Source organism: Aquila chrysaetos, chromosome 13, assembly GCF_900496995.4.
Source record: "Aquila chrysaetos chrysaetos chromosome 13, bAquChr1.4, whole genome shotgun sequence".
In the NCBI taxonomy this organism is placed as follows: Eukaryota; Metazoa; Chordata; class Aves; order Accipitriformes; family Accipitridae; genus Aquila; species Aquila chrysaetos.
This window is the reverse complement of record NC_044016.1, coordinates 3,847,548-3,859,597: the sequence shown is the minus strand read 5'-3', so window position 1 is coordinate 3,859,597 and position 12,050 is coordinate 3,847,548. Positions and strand designations below refer to the sequence as shown.

General features: G+C 41.1%; 1 protein-coding gene across 7 annotated transcripts in view; it reads left to right on the top strand.

Moving 5' to 3' along the window:
• Positions 1 to 6,597, top strand: part of FOXN2 (forkhead box N2) — a 37,022-nt gene extending 30,425 nt beyond the window's left edge. For 3 of the 7 annotated variants that reach the window (XM_030035655.1, XM_041128421.1, XM_041128417.1), the window contains 2 exons: positions 1,231 to 1,299; positions 1,763 to 6,597. In XM_030035655.1, the coding sequence (XP_029891515.1) occupies positions 1,231 to 1,299; positions 1,763 to 2,280 (587 nt within the window). In that variant the 3' untranslated portion in view covers positions 2,281 to 6,597. The remainder of the gene's footprint in view (positions 1 to 1,230; positions 1,300 to 1,762) is intronic. The other 4 variants (XR_005933843.1, XM_041128420.1, XM_041128419.1 and 1 more) reach the window with 4 other exon arrangements.
• The last annotated feature ends 5,453 nt before the right edge of the window (positions 6,598 to 12,050 follow it).

The window sequence follows — 12,050 nt, the reverse complement described above, 5'->3', positions numbered from 1 at the left end:
CTCTCCCAATACTAACCCTCCCCTCAAATTCAGTAATATAGTTAATGCATATAATGGGGTGGGGGGAGAAACAAATGCCATCAAAAATTGCTGATGTTTCACTTCAACAGTTCCCACCCAAGTTCCAGTTCAGCAGGACTGAGAGCCTGTTCTGCTCGCTGCCGGTACCTTCCAGCACGTTGTCTTCCAGCCCCGCTTCTCCACTCACTGCTCATGTGTACGTGCATACCTACATACGTATGTACACCTTGGATGTGGTCTTTTGCTCTGAGACACCAAGGCTCTTGTGAGAGCTGACTGTCTCTTTGCTCCTCTTTTGCCTGGTTAGTCCACCATATCTATTTCTTATATATTTCTCTCCTGTATAAGGAGTATTCATCATCCATAGCTGGAGTGAGCGAAGGAAGACCTTGGATTTCCTCTTTTTTTTTTTTTTTTAAAGTGCATGAGTGTGTTCTGAAATTAGTGGGAAAGGTGTGCTTGTTTCTTTTCCTTATCACCTGATTCTGGTTAGAGATGTCACTCTTTGCCATAATATCCTTAAGGTGCCCTTTTTGAGTTGTAAGCAATCCACTCTGGCCAGTGAAGGATGACATTTTACAGCAGCGCTTGTCACTGTAGCTAAAAGCACCACAGTTTACCTAAACCTTTTTAAGTGCCTGTTTATTATTTAGATCCCCATGCTTTCTAGATTGAGCAGTTCAGTGCCCTTTCCCCCCTCGTCTTCTCAATGTCTTCCATTTGACTTGGCGTTAGTGTGAAAAATACTGCTGGAGGAGAGAGGTGTGCTGAATTAGGGCTGCGTTAACGGGCACGTTAGTTCTCAGCCTTGCATATTCACATAACCAGGGTATGAAGCTGCTGAGATGCTTTGCTGTGCCATATGCATCATCTTTCTTAACCGGTACAAACAAAAGCCACTTGTTGATAAGTATAGCAACAGCATCGTCATATTGAATGTCTAATTAATGTCACTGATTCTTGGCTTCAGCTTTGGTAAGTGCAATGTGAGAATTCAACTTTTGAATATCATAGTTAAGGTATGAGACTGTTCTATAACTGTACTGCACTGTACAAGAGTCATGCTCTGTCTGAATTCGTACATTTCCCCCCCTCCCCTGCTCTTTATTGTAGGCCAATATATGCAGATATATATTCTCTGTATGTTCTAGGGACCTCATTTTGTCAGGCTTACCCGAGATCTAATGTTTTGCTGCTTCTCCTTCACAGAATCCGATATTGATGCTGCTACTGCAATGATGCTGTTAAATACTTCCATTCAACAAGGGATGTTGGACTGTAAGCATAAACCATTTTACCCTGTTTTTCTTCTCTACCCAGTAGCTAAATGTTTTCTCCATAAAGTTTCAGGAAACGAGTATGGTCTAGTTTCCAGATAGTAAAAACAGTCAAGAAGAAATTCTAGTTTGATTATTCTTTCTGCTAGCATTACAGAGTTTTATAGAACAACCTTCTTTTTTTTTCCCAGTTAATTTTGTTTTTTTCTGCAAAGTTCTTCCCCTGCCCTCTTTGTGCTAGACGGTAAGAAGAGTTTCTTAGCTACTTCTCTGTTTCTCCAGCTCTTAGTTGTGATTAGTTGAAGACTGTTGTCCTCTGTGGGTGACAGTAAATGTGCACAAGATATTACAACTCTTAAATCCTCACATTCAGCTTACTTTACAATCAACCAGCCATAGTGTGCTCATTTTGCAGGTGATCTTGTTCGGAGTATTTGCTTACTGACAAATCTCATTTTTAATAGGTGAGAAACCTCAGCCTCTGAAGACACCGAAGAAGAGGAGTTACGGCAGTGCGTTCAATCCTCCCAGTTCCATAAATTTGCAGGAAAGTGATTCCGCGGCCACCAATATCGATCCGAAGGAGGATCACAACTACAGTGCCAGCAGCATGGGTTCCCAGCGCTGCGCATCTAGGTCCAGCGTGTCTTCCTTGTCCTCCCTTGACGAGGTGTATGAATTTATCTCCAAGACCAGCCATGATGGAAGCGATGGCAGCGAAGGATTTCACAGTGAAGTGGATACAGACGTTGACTATGAAGATGATCCTCTTGGAGACAGTGGCTATGCATCACAACCTTGTGTAGATACCTCTGAGGAAAGTCAGCCTAGCAACAAAGCACTCAAGGAGTTATGTCAAGAAATTGATGAGGAGTTGAAAGAAGCAGCGGGGTCTCTGCTCCACCTCGCTGGCATCCAAACGTGCTTGAGCTCCTTAATAAGTACTGCAAAGACCCACTGTCACAAGCAAAGGAAAAAATAGTATGTTTGTCAGTGTTGAATATATACATATATTTTTTTTAATTGTGGCAATACTCTTCTACTTTTACCCTTCACAAGGGAGATCAAAGCCATAAGAGGACTCATTGCTTTTTTATTTTTGGCGCTAACTATAATTTAGCCATTTATTTTTAAATCACTGCCTAAAAAGAAAAAAAAATATTTAATCTTCTCAAATTAGAAGAGATGCATGACTTGTGAAAACCTGAAAGCATACTTCTTAATGATCACTGTTTAATTTTTTTTTTCCTTTTTAATAGTTGATTATTTTTTTTTTCCAGAGATATGTTTGTTCAGATGCACATTGTGGATCATATTTACATCTCTGCTGGCCCCATCTGCAGAGGTGAATTTTGCCCTAAGGGCTCTGACTTCCATGTAAAGGATTAAAAAGGAGGACAAAAAAAAAAAAAAAAAAAGCAGGGGTGGGGGCAGGTCCTGGCCTCAGTTGCCTCCTCCCACTCGTCCTCTCTTCCCTCTTCTGAGACAGGTCCCAGTGGAAACGCTGGGGAAGCGACTCCGAGTGGCTGCAGTTTTCAGCCCATCTGACGCAGTGGCTGAAAACCCGTAGCGCTCCAGGAGCTGCTTTCAGCAAGATGCCAAGTACCTCCTGGAATAGTGGGGATAAGGGGGAGCCGAGGGGGGTACCACCCGCAGTTTTCTTTTTTTTTTTTTTTTTTTTTTTCTCCTCTTTCCCCTAAATCTGCTGTGTGCAGGTCAGATACCTGAAGGCAAACAGGTTGGGTTTTTTTCATCTTAAGACAAATTGTCTCTTTTTTTGTGGGGGCGTGTGTCCTTTTCATGCAGATGCATGCACACATACATACGCGCACCTTGGATGTAGCCAACAGTGAAAGCTGCCACTTGCCAAGTTTGATGTTGTCCTCGTGTTATCACCGCTGTTGAATATGTAGTAGCTGTGTAGTCCTGCAACATCTACCCTTCTGCTCCCCTGTACCGATTCGGGGGGAAAAAAAGAGCCCAACAGTTGATGGTGGTGACAACGTGGACGAGGTGGAGGCTTTAGGTGGCGAACAGCTGCTGAAAAGGGAACGTCTTACCCCCTAAACTGAGACAAAATAGAATAGCTGCCTTTTGGATCGGTGAACCCTGAATTGCTTTGGGGTTTTTTTGCCCCGTCCCCTCAATGTTCGTTGTTTTTGTCACATGGGCTGTCCTTACCTTTTGTTTCCCAGATCACTGTGCCTTGTGCTGTGTGAACCCTATCAGCCTGCTGCCGCATATGGGGCATCTAACGGCTTTAGCCTTTGGATGTACATCATAGCTCAGGAGGACCTCTCTGTTTCGGGAAGAAATTCCTCCACAATTCATTTTTGCAATAAGAGAATCTCTTTATAGTTCCCAGACATCCTTCAGCCAAAAATGTTTTAGTGGTATGGTGAACTTTTTTCCTCTTTTTTTTTTTTCTTTCTTTTAAAATCAGTGGTGATTGCTTATAGCTTCCTGTAGATGATGGCTTTTTTGTTTTTTTTTTTAAATTTTCTGTTCAAAAATGGGTAAGCAGTTCTGTTGGAGTGGGTTTTAACAGTACTGTATGTATAAGGATGCCTTAAGTCTGTTGCAGAATTGTATACAACTATCAAAGGTCATCTTTCCCATTTCTGAAAGGTAGCATGATGTGCCATAAATGTTTTCGCTAACACGTGAAGCTATTGCTTCCAGCCGGTGTTGGGCAAGCTGGTTGAAAATTAGGAGCAGAGCTACCTAGGAAGCCAGTGTCCACTGTTTTGGTTGTTGAAAACAGTGCTGGATTCAGCCAAAAGTTAACCTTTCCCAAACGGGGTATTTTTCTGGCTATTTGGAGGCCTTTCTTAGATCAGTGTGGTTGGGGGTTTTTGGTTTTTGTTTCTTTTTTTCTTATTTGTCAGTCTCTTCGTGAATACTGCCATAAACTCTCTACTTTAAATATGAACACAGCCATGCTGCTGAAGGTCTGTTGCTCTGAGGGCCTCTTCCAGTGCCTCTTGAAGACAACGGTGGTGCTCCCGCTGACTCAATGGCTGTTGGATCAAGCCTGAAATATTTGAGGTTCTTTGTGTTTTGGAATTTAAAGCCAATTATGTTTTTTTTTTTAAAGCACAAACACTAGGAAAAAAGTGGTTTGGGTTTTTTTCCCAGTTTTTTTCCAGTACTTCAGTTTTTAAGAATATTTTTCTTCCCTTTCAAGAAATAAATCACTCCGCTGCATTCCTGCTTTGTGTGAACACCCGTTAGCCTACACCCGTAACAGGGCAACATGTGTGCAGATGTGTATGTCTTCTGGATATCACAAGTGGTGCATTAGCCAATTAGATCTGATATCGTATGTGTTACTGATGGATAGTAGGGGTAAAACTCGCTATTTAAAGGAAAATTAAGTACCAATGCAGTGGTTCTTAGGATTTTGAGATGTGGAGATGCGAATGCTCGGTGAAACTGCTTTTTGCTCACGGGTTGCTTTTGTACCTTGCTGGAAAACTGCAAAGAAAGCTGCAGAGTTTGTGTCCATGCGAAAATGAGGATTCAGCTACACAGAAGTGTTGTTAGCAGTCTGGGATTTTGCTCGGTGCCATGATTTCAGTTGCACGCTGTTGAAGAGGGGTGCTGCCTGGCTCTCGCTGATGGTGGTTGCAGCCTTTCTGTAGCTTCCAGTGGAAGCTGGATCAAGGTCCAAGTATTCTGGAAACTGCGGTCATAGTCGGCTCCGTGGTTTGGTTTGGTTCTGAATTATTTTTTTGCCTCAGATAAAATTTGAGAAGGTTAATACTTACTAGGAGTGTGGCTGTGCCGCTGTTAACCCTGAAGTTGGTGATAATGACTTCAGCATTTCTGAAGGGGTGGGGTTGGGATGCTAACGATGCATTTAATTACCATGTGCAACGAGCAATAAAGCCATACTAATCAGAAGTTAGCGGTGAAAGCTGCATCCATCCTTACAGCTTTCAGCCTGGGAGAACTGGAATTGTGGAAAGGGGGAAGCAATTGCAGCCTTTCCCCAGGACACGGAGTGGTGCGGCAGGGCCATGCTCGTCAAGCTTTGGTGGTTTCCCTCTCTCCTTCCGAAGGAGAAGGCAGCCGATCTGGGCCCCTGACCTATTCCACCACGTTGTTCCACGCCTCTGCCCGCGTGTTTTGGCAGGTAAAGGCCGCCAGCTCAGTTGCGGAGCACCCCTCTTGGTAGCGGGAGAATAGCTGCCCTTCCTTTCGCTTACTTATCTAGCATTGGGTTTGGGTTTGTTTGCCACCTCAGTTAGAGACCCTGGTGTATATAGTATAAATGGAATATAATTAAAAGTTATTTTGATTGTTGGTTTGTTTTTTTTTTTCTTTGTGACATATGTAAAATGTTCATGCCAATGGTTGACTCGGATATATTTTGGCAAGAAAAGTATTAATGAACCACATTCAATTCTTTAAATACAGTGAATGAGTGTATGAGACTTATGTACAAGGGAGGCTGCTCTGTTCAGGATAAAACTAATGTGAATACTGTACGAACCTGTATTGGCCTTTCAGGTTCCAATACTAAATTACTGCTTTTGTAAAAGTCACACACATCAAACATTTTCAAATCCAACTGTAAAATGGAAGTTGTATGGTTTGCAACTTTTCATCAGCCTGAAAAGTAAGTAGAAGCTTTGGTTTAAAGCAAAGTACGCTCATACACGTTAGTAATGGTGTAGTCAAAATATTTATTGAAAAGAAAAGGTAGAATATTTTAAATGTTGCACCTGCCATTATATCTTAAAGCACATTCTTCACACCTAACTGCCAGTGCCATTATCAAAGTCTGTTTTATAAATGTACATTTCTTCAAACTAAAAAGTGCATAATTAAAAGTATTATGTTACTGCCATATAGTGATATAAAACATTTTATAATTGCCAATTCATTGTAACTATTATTTATTTAAAAGTGAATTGTAAGAATGCTTTCTGATCAAATGAACCAGAGTTGTTTTTAAACCGTACCCATTAGCTTGTTTCTAATGTAGCATAAGCAATGTCCTTGGGTTTGTTTAGAATAATTTTGCCAGTAGGTGACCAACTCTAACCCTTTTTCCTCCAGTTTAGTCCTTTACCCGTTTTAAAGACGATTTACAGAAGTTTAGTTTTTTGTATGCTAATCTCTGTTAATTAAAACGTTTATAAAGTTTATTTTTACCAAAGAGATGCAATTCATTATGACAAAATATTGCAGAATAAACTTTGTTTTATAACATTTGTGACTTTTCTGCCCACATTTTTCATTCAGATGATCAAAGGGGCTTTTCTAAAATAAACAGCATTGCAAACAGAAAGCGCTGTGTTCTCTCTTTATCTACAGACCCTGGTTCTGGTCTCAGATGGTGCTCAGAGTGCCCCACTTTCCCATGTAAACCCCTTCCATGAGACAGGACTGGTGTAAAAAGCCAAATGTGTAATTATTTGTAGGTTGGTTAAGACGGTTGCGTGCATGAGGAAGTCACCTGTAAAATACTCTGTCAATCCACAGTAGGATTTGCTTACAGTTAGGTTCATCCATAGCTGGCCCATAATATTTGAAAAGCATCTTGTTAAGGCCAAGATTTCACCCTTTAACCTGGAACTCGAGGAATGTTTTGACATCTTGGAAATTGCTGAAATACTACTGCATACCTTTTGCCCTCCTGTGCAAAGCATTTGTTTAAATAGAAATAACTCACATCTTTTTCTGATGAAACGTCTGTGATTATTTACAGTTCTGTATCCATATCGCTGCGGCCAAGTTGCTTGTATGATATTCAAAGATCAACAGCGTAACACAAGACAGGTAATTTAAAAAACGTGTCCCTGGATAAAGCTCCATAGGTCTTGTTTGGTGGTTTTTTAGTGTTTACTTTCTTTAGGTATGATTTACAGTTCTGTTGGGTCTTTATACATAAGGCCGTATGGAAGGTGGGACCAACCCCCTCTTCACTAGCGGGAACAAAATACTCCCCATCCCACTTTCTACTTGCCTCGGCTTGCTGCTCCCGGGCCAGCTTTCCCCTCGAGTGCACGCACACACGTGCGCCCTTCCAGTGCCTGAGAGGCAGAAGTACCACAGGAGGGAAACGAGATGTGACATGATGCTGATCTCTCTTAAAAGCAGACATTGGTCCATCTCTTCTATTTTTGTTTTTTTAACCTACTAGTAGCACCGAGTTAAGTTTCCTCTGTAGAGGCTGATGTAAATATGACAGTTCCTTTTGCAATACTTGAAGTGATACGGTAGTTTTTAACAAAGACTTGCCTTCATCACTGTATCAAATAAAATTTAAATCACAAATTACAGAATATATATGCACTATTAATATCTTTGATTTAGTGTTCATCCTAATATTAGTGATAACAACTGCTCTAATTAGTTTGGACAAAATCACAGCTATGTATCATATGTTAATGATATCTTTCTAATTGTTATTCACTATATTATGCTAAGAGAGCCTTAAGTTCGTTGTTAAATTTCCCAAGAGTGTTTTCCTCTGTTACGACTTTGCTGGAAATTACCCTCTGTATGGAGCCACAACTCTCGAAATAAAGCATTAACTGAAGCAATTACCCACTTATACCAGCTGTATTTTAAGGACATTTGTTGAGGAAATGCTTAATAGATTAGATTATTTTGAAAAACTGGCTGTCTAAATTTGACATACAATAGGGTTATACTTTCACAGATCTTGAGCTTCCAGATACCTGTAAGTGTTCTTAGTTTGAGTAGTCTGAGTAAATACATGTAGCTGTGAACATCTGGTGTGCTTAGAGGTAGTCACATAGGAGTATTAGTCCAGCAATGTTATTGTGAACTTTCCCAGCATATTTGGACATAGAAACTCTCTTCCCTGTTTATACCCGCGAGGGTTGTTCTTGCACCTGAGATGGCAAAGCAATATTGCCTCTGCTTGAATTTTCAGTCTTCAGATCAGTTGGGTTTCTTGTTCTCCCTTTTTTTCCAGCAGGCTCTCCTGAAAGCTGCCTGCTCTTACAGTTATAAACTGCTTACAGCTAATGTAAGATTATTAACTACCCTCTGCCAGTGTTAGTTTAAACAGCTCTTTGTTAAACATCAGTGTTTATTTTCCTATTGCATCAGTACAAGAGCAATCATTTCCCTCCTTAGGCTCTTGACTTATTAAACAAACCAAGACTATTTGGTTTCCGTTTGGAAGACATGATCTTCATTCCTCTTAACCACTTTTCTGTACACCAATTCCAGTCTGAATTCAACCTGCTGGCACGTGTATGAGAAGAGCTACTGACACTCTTCTAGAGTGCTGGTGCTTTTTGTAACCCGGCCTTAATATTTCCCTGACTTTGCAGCACCAGTCTTGCCTGCTATGTCCTAGGCTTGCCATGGCCTTTACCAGTCACATACAGTCATCTAATCCTGTTATCAACTAATATGTCCATGTCTTTGTTCTCCTCCATCACTGCCAAACAGTGAGGCCCCAGTCGGCAGAAAAAGTCGGTAGTTCCTGGCCTGGAACATGATTTAATGAGATCTGTTCTGATCCTGAGTCTTCATGATCTCTCCTGGTAGCCTTCCTGCTCACCAGGAACTCCTTTTTGGTGCAGCCTGTTGCAATAAAGGAGGGACAAGATTTGTCAGCCATGATATGTATTTCATCAGTGCATGTTGCCATTCAGCTCATTTTGCAGTTATCTACAGGGTTGGGGTTTTTTGTTTAAAACAGTGGGGACAGAATAAAGGTGTCTTTGCCTCCTGTCTTAATAGGAGATGCTACATCTGCCATTGTCACGCTTCATTTGAGTCATTGGAACGACTACCCTCAATCAAGTACTTGTCTGTGCTCTTTCGACGTTCAGAGAAGGACATCCAGTTTCTTAAAACTAGGTATGTCTACCTGAGTGTTGCTTTTATGCTGGTTGCCATAATCTCCATTTCCATAGTATCTTGACTTTCCAAGCCCTAATGGGCAGCATACTAGATTGGACTGAATACCTAATTTCTGTATCCATTCCAAAGATGGCGGTAGCAGTTAAGCACTTGGGTATTTTCCTGCCTAGAAATGCAGGTTGGTCCCTATCACACCCACCTCAGAAGCTGATGTGCTTATGTGCTTTGCAGTTGGCAGGCAGGTGTTCAGAAAAATCTCTGTAGGTGCCTCTATCAACCTTCACACAGCATCACTTTTAAAAATAGATTTCATGCCTCAAAGGCTTTTTTTGATTTAATTAACTTGGTATCCTGGTTTCTTACTAAGATCCAGTAGGTTCCCAGTTGTTTTAGATGCTAAAATTAGCTCAGCAAACTAAATTATCAGTTCGTTTCAGTAAGGGTACATTTTATTCTCTCTCATAAGCTTTGTGCATGTTTTCAGAACTGCTGGTGGAGGTTTCCATGCTCTGAATACACAGCCAGACCTCCACAAATTACAGGCATTTTGCTTTTCTTTTGGCTCTGAGTAATTTGAAAAGATTAAAAATCCACCTGTGGAGTTTGACTACGGTGTGCTGGCTGAAATGACCTGCTGTTTCGCGCAGACTCTGCGAGCCCTTCTGCGGGGCTGGTAAGGTGTAGGCAGAGCTGAGCCATTTCAAAAGAAAAGATGTTTCCTTAAATCTCTGAGCGGCTACACAAATCTGGGTATTAACTCGGATGTGATCGTGTTGTATGCTACCTTAAAAAAATGATGCCGCCGTGCTGCATGATGTCACCTTGACCCAATCATAACCCATTTTCAGTGAGCATAATGTTAACTCCCCAGAGAAGCATCCGCTGAGTGACAGCGGCATCCCATGCAGCCGTTGCTAAGCGACAAGATTCGGCTTTCAGCAGGATCTAATTTTAAAGTATTTAACCCTAGATCTGTCAAGGTTCATTATTTCCGATGTGGTTGTTAATCCCTACTTGTTGGTGTCCACCGTCACAAATACCGTGGTCCTGGTAGTGTTGCTGTTTTACTTACCATATATAGTGGCTCATAACGAAGAGAAGTGTAAGCACCCTGGGTAGATCTTGATACCAAATTTCATTTTAGTGCTGATCTATACACAGAAATAGGGGATGCAATCAGAGGTGGAAAATAGTGCATTGTCATTCTGTGAATCTTCCTTTCTTTGGTGGCTTGCGCAAGTGGCTTGCACCCACTTTCTTTCTAAGGAATGCTGGTTTTCAAATGAATGAGTGCCTGTGAATGGGTAGCTGGCAATAACAATTAAACTTCAATTTTTAGTAATATTATGTGTCCTCTTACTTCTAGATGAATTTCCTCTAGGTTAAGCAGCTTGTCTTCTTATCTAAAACCATTCCAAAAAAGCTGCTGTCATTTTGAAATTTAGGGTTTTTTTAAATCCTGGAAAACTTTAACTCTTAAATCATTACATAGAATATTTACAGATCATGCTAAAGTTCTGCAGAGGTTGGGGTTTTTTTTGTAAATAGTTTTCTATATTTTATTTCTTTCTAAAGAGTAGAGGCCTGGAAACCTACTCCCATATTTAAAAAAAAAAAAAAAATTTCTGACCAACTGTGTCATTCCTTGATTAATTATTACACACATCCCTGCAAGTGCACTCACGTTCACTGCTAGCTTCTTAAAGGTATGTGGTATTTCACTCAGCTGAAATAATGCTGCTTTTACTGGGCAGTATCATAACCATAAAAAAAAAAAAAAAAAGAAAAACACTGAGAACTGCACACCCCCCCCTATAAAATGTAGTAAAATACAAGGAACAAAAAATTAGATGGTTCACATTTTTTAAAACTGCTAATACAGTTCATCTCAGCCTCATAATCCCCCCTAAGATTCTTCCTCCTCCCAGTGTTAGGATTCAAACCCAACACTGTTGCTCCTCACGCTGTTTCTCCTTTCCAGTTCATACTAATTCACAAAGACAAACCTGTGTCCGCCAGGGCACTTTTTCCAGCAGTCAGTTTGATCGTAACACTCCCCTGCTGCCTTTTGATTGTCCCAGGGCATCCCCCCTTCCACTGCTTCAAGTTCACGTTTCCCATCGCTGGGCTTGCGACGTACAAACAACTATTCATCGCTTTCTCCATCTGCATGGTGTGTCGTGTCTTCTCCCCGTGCTCTGGAAGTGATGAACCCTGCCCCATGTCTCCTCCATCCCTCTTCTTTTTCCCTGACAGTCTTTATGCATGAAAGACCTGGCCTTACCTCATTCCAAAAGTCCAAATTATTTCTGGAGGTGCCACAATCTTTTTAAAAATAAAAAATAATTTTAAAAAATCTTCATTAACAGGAACAATTCTGATTCAAATGTTTCCAAAACTACTGGTAAACCTTCCAGATCTCTGTCCTTTCTCTTCTCATGTGTCTGTCTCTGGAGATTTGAGAAAATTAAGACAAACCCATGCCATCTTTGCTGCAGGTAACAGCTCCTGGTTGTCGATGTTGCTCACATGGGCGAATCGGGACTTCTTTCAAAGGCTTGCAGGTCTGTGTCCACAACTGGTGTATGTGAAAGGGCATCTATTGCTCACTGTACAAGCTTCATAACGCTCCTTCTCAATTCAGTCTTTTATCTTTCTCTATGAAATTGGACAATTTGTCTCTCGGGCTTTAATGTATATTGCTTTTATTTTTCTTTCTCCAGCAAACGTGCAAGACTGTAGAATCTGAGTGCAGGCAGTCTTAGCTGGGCCGACGTTTCTCAGCTATGGCCCCTGCAAGCGTGAAGAGAAGAAAAGCAGGAAACGAGGCTGTAGAAGATGTGCAGACCTTCAACAAAACATGGCAGAGCTAGGGAAGAGGTTTCATTTTCCTGG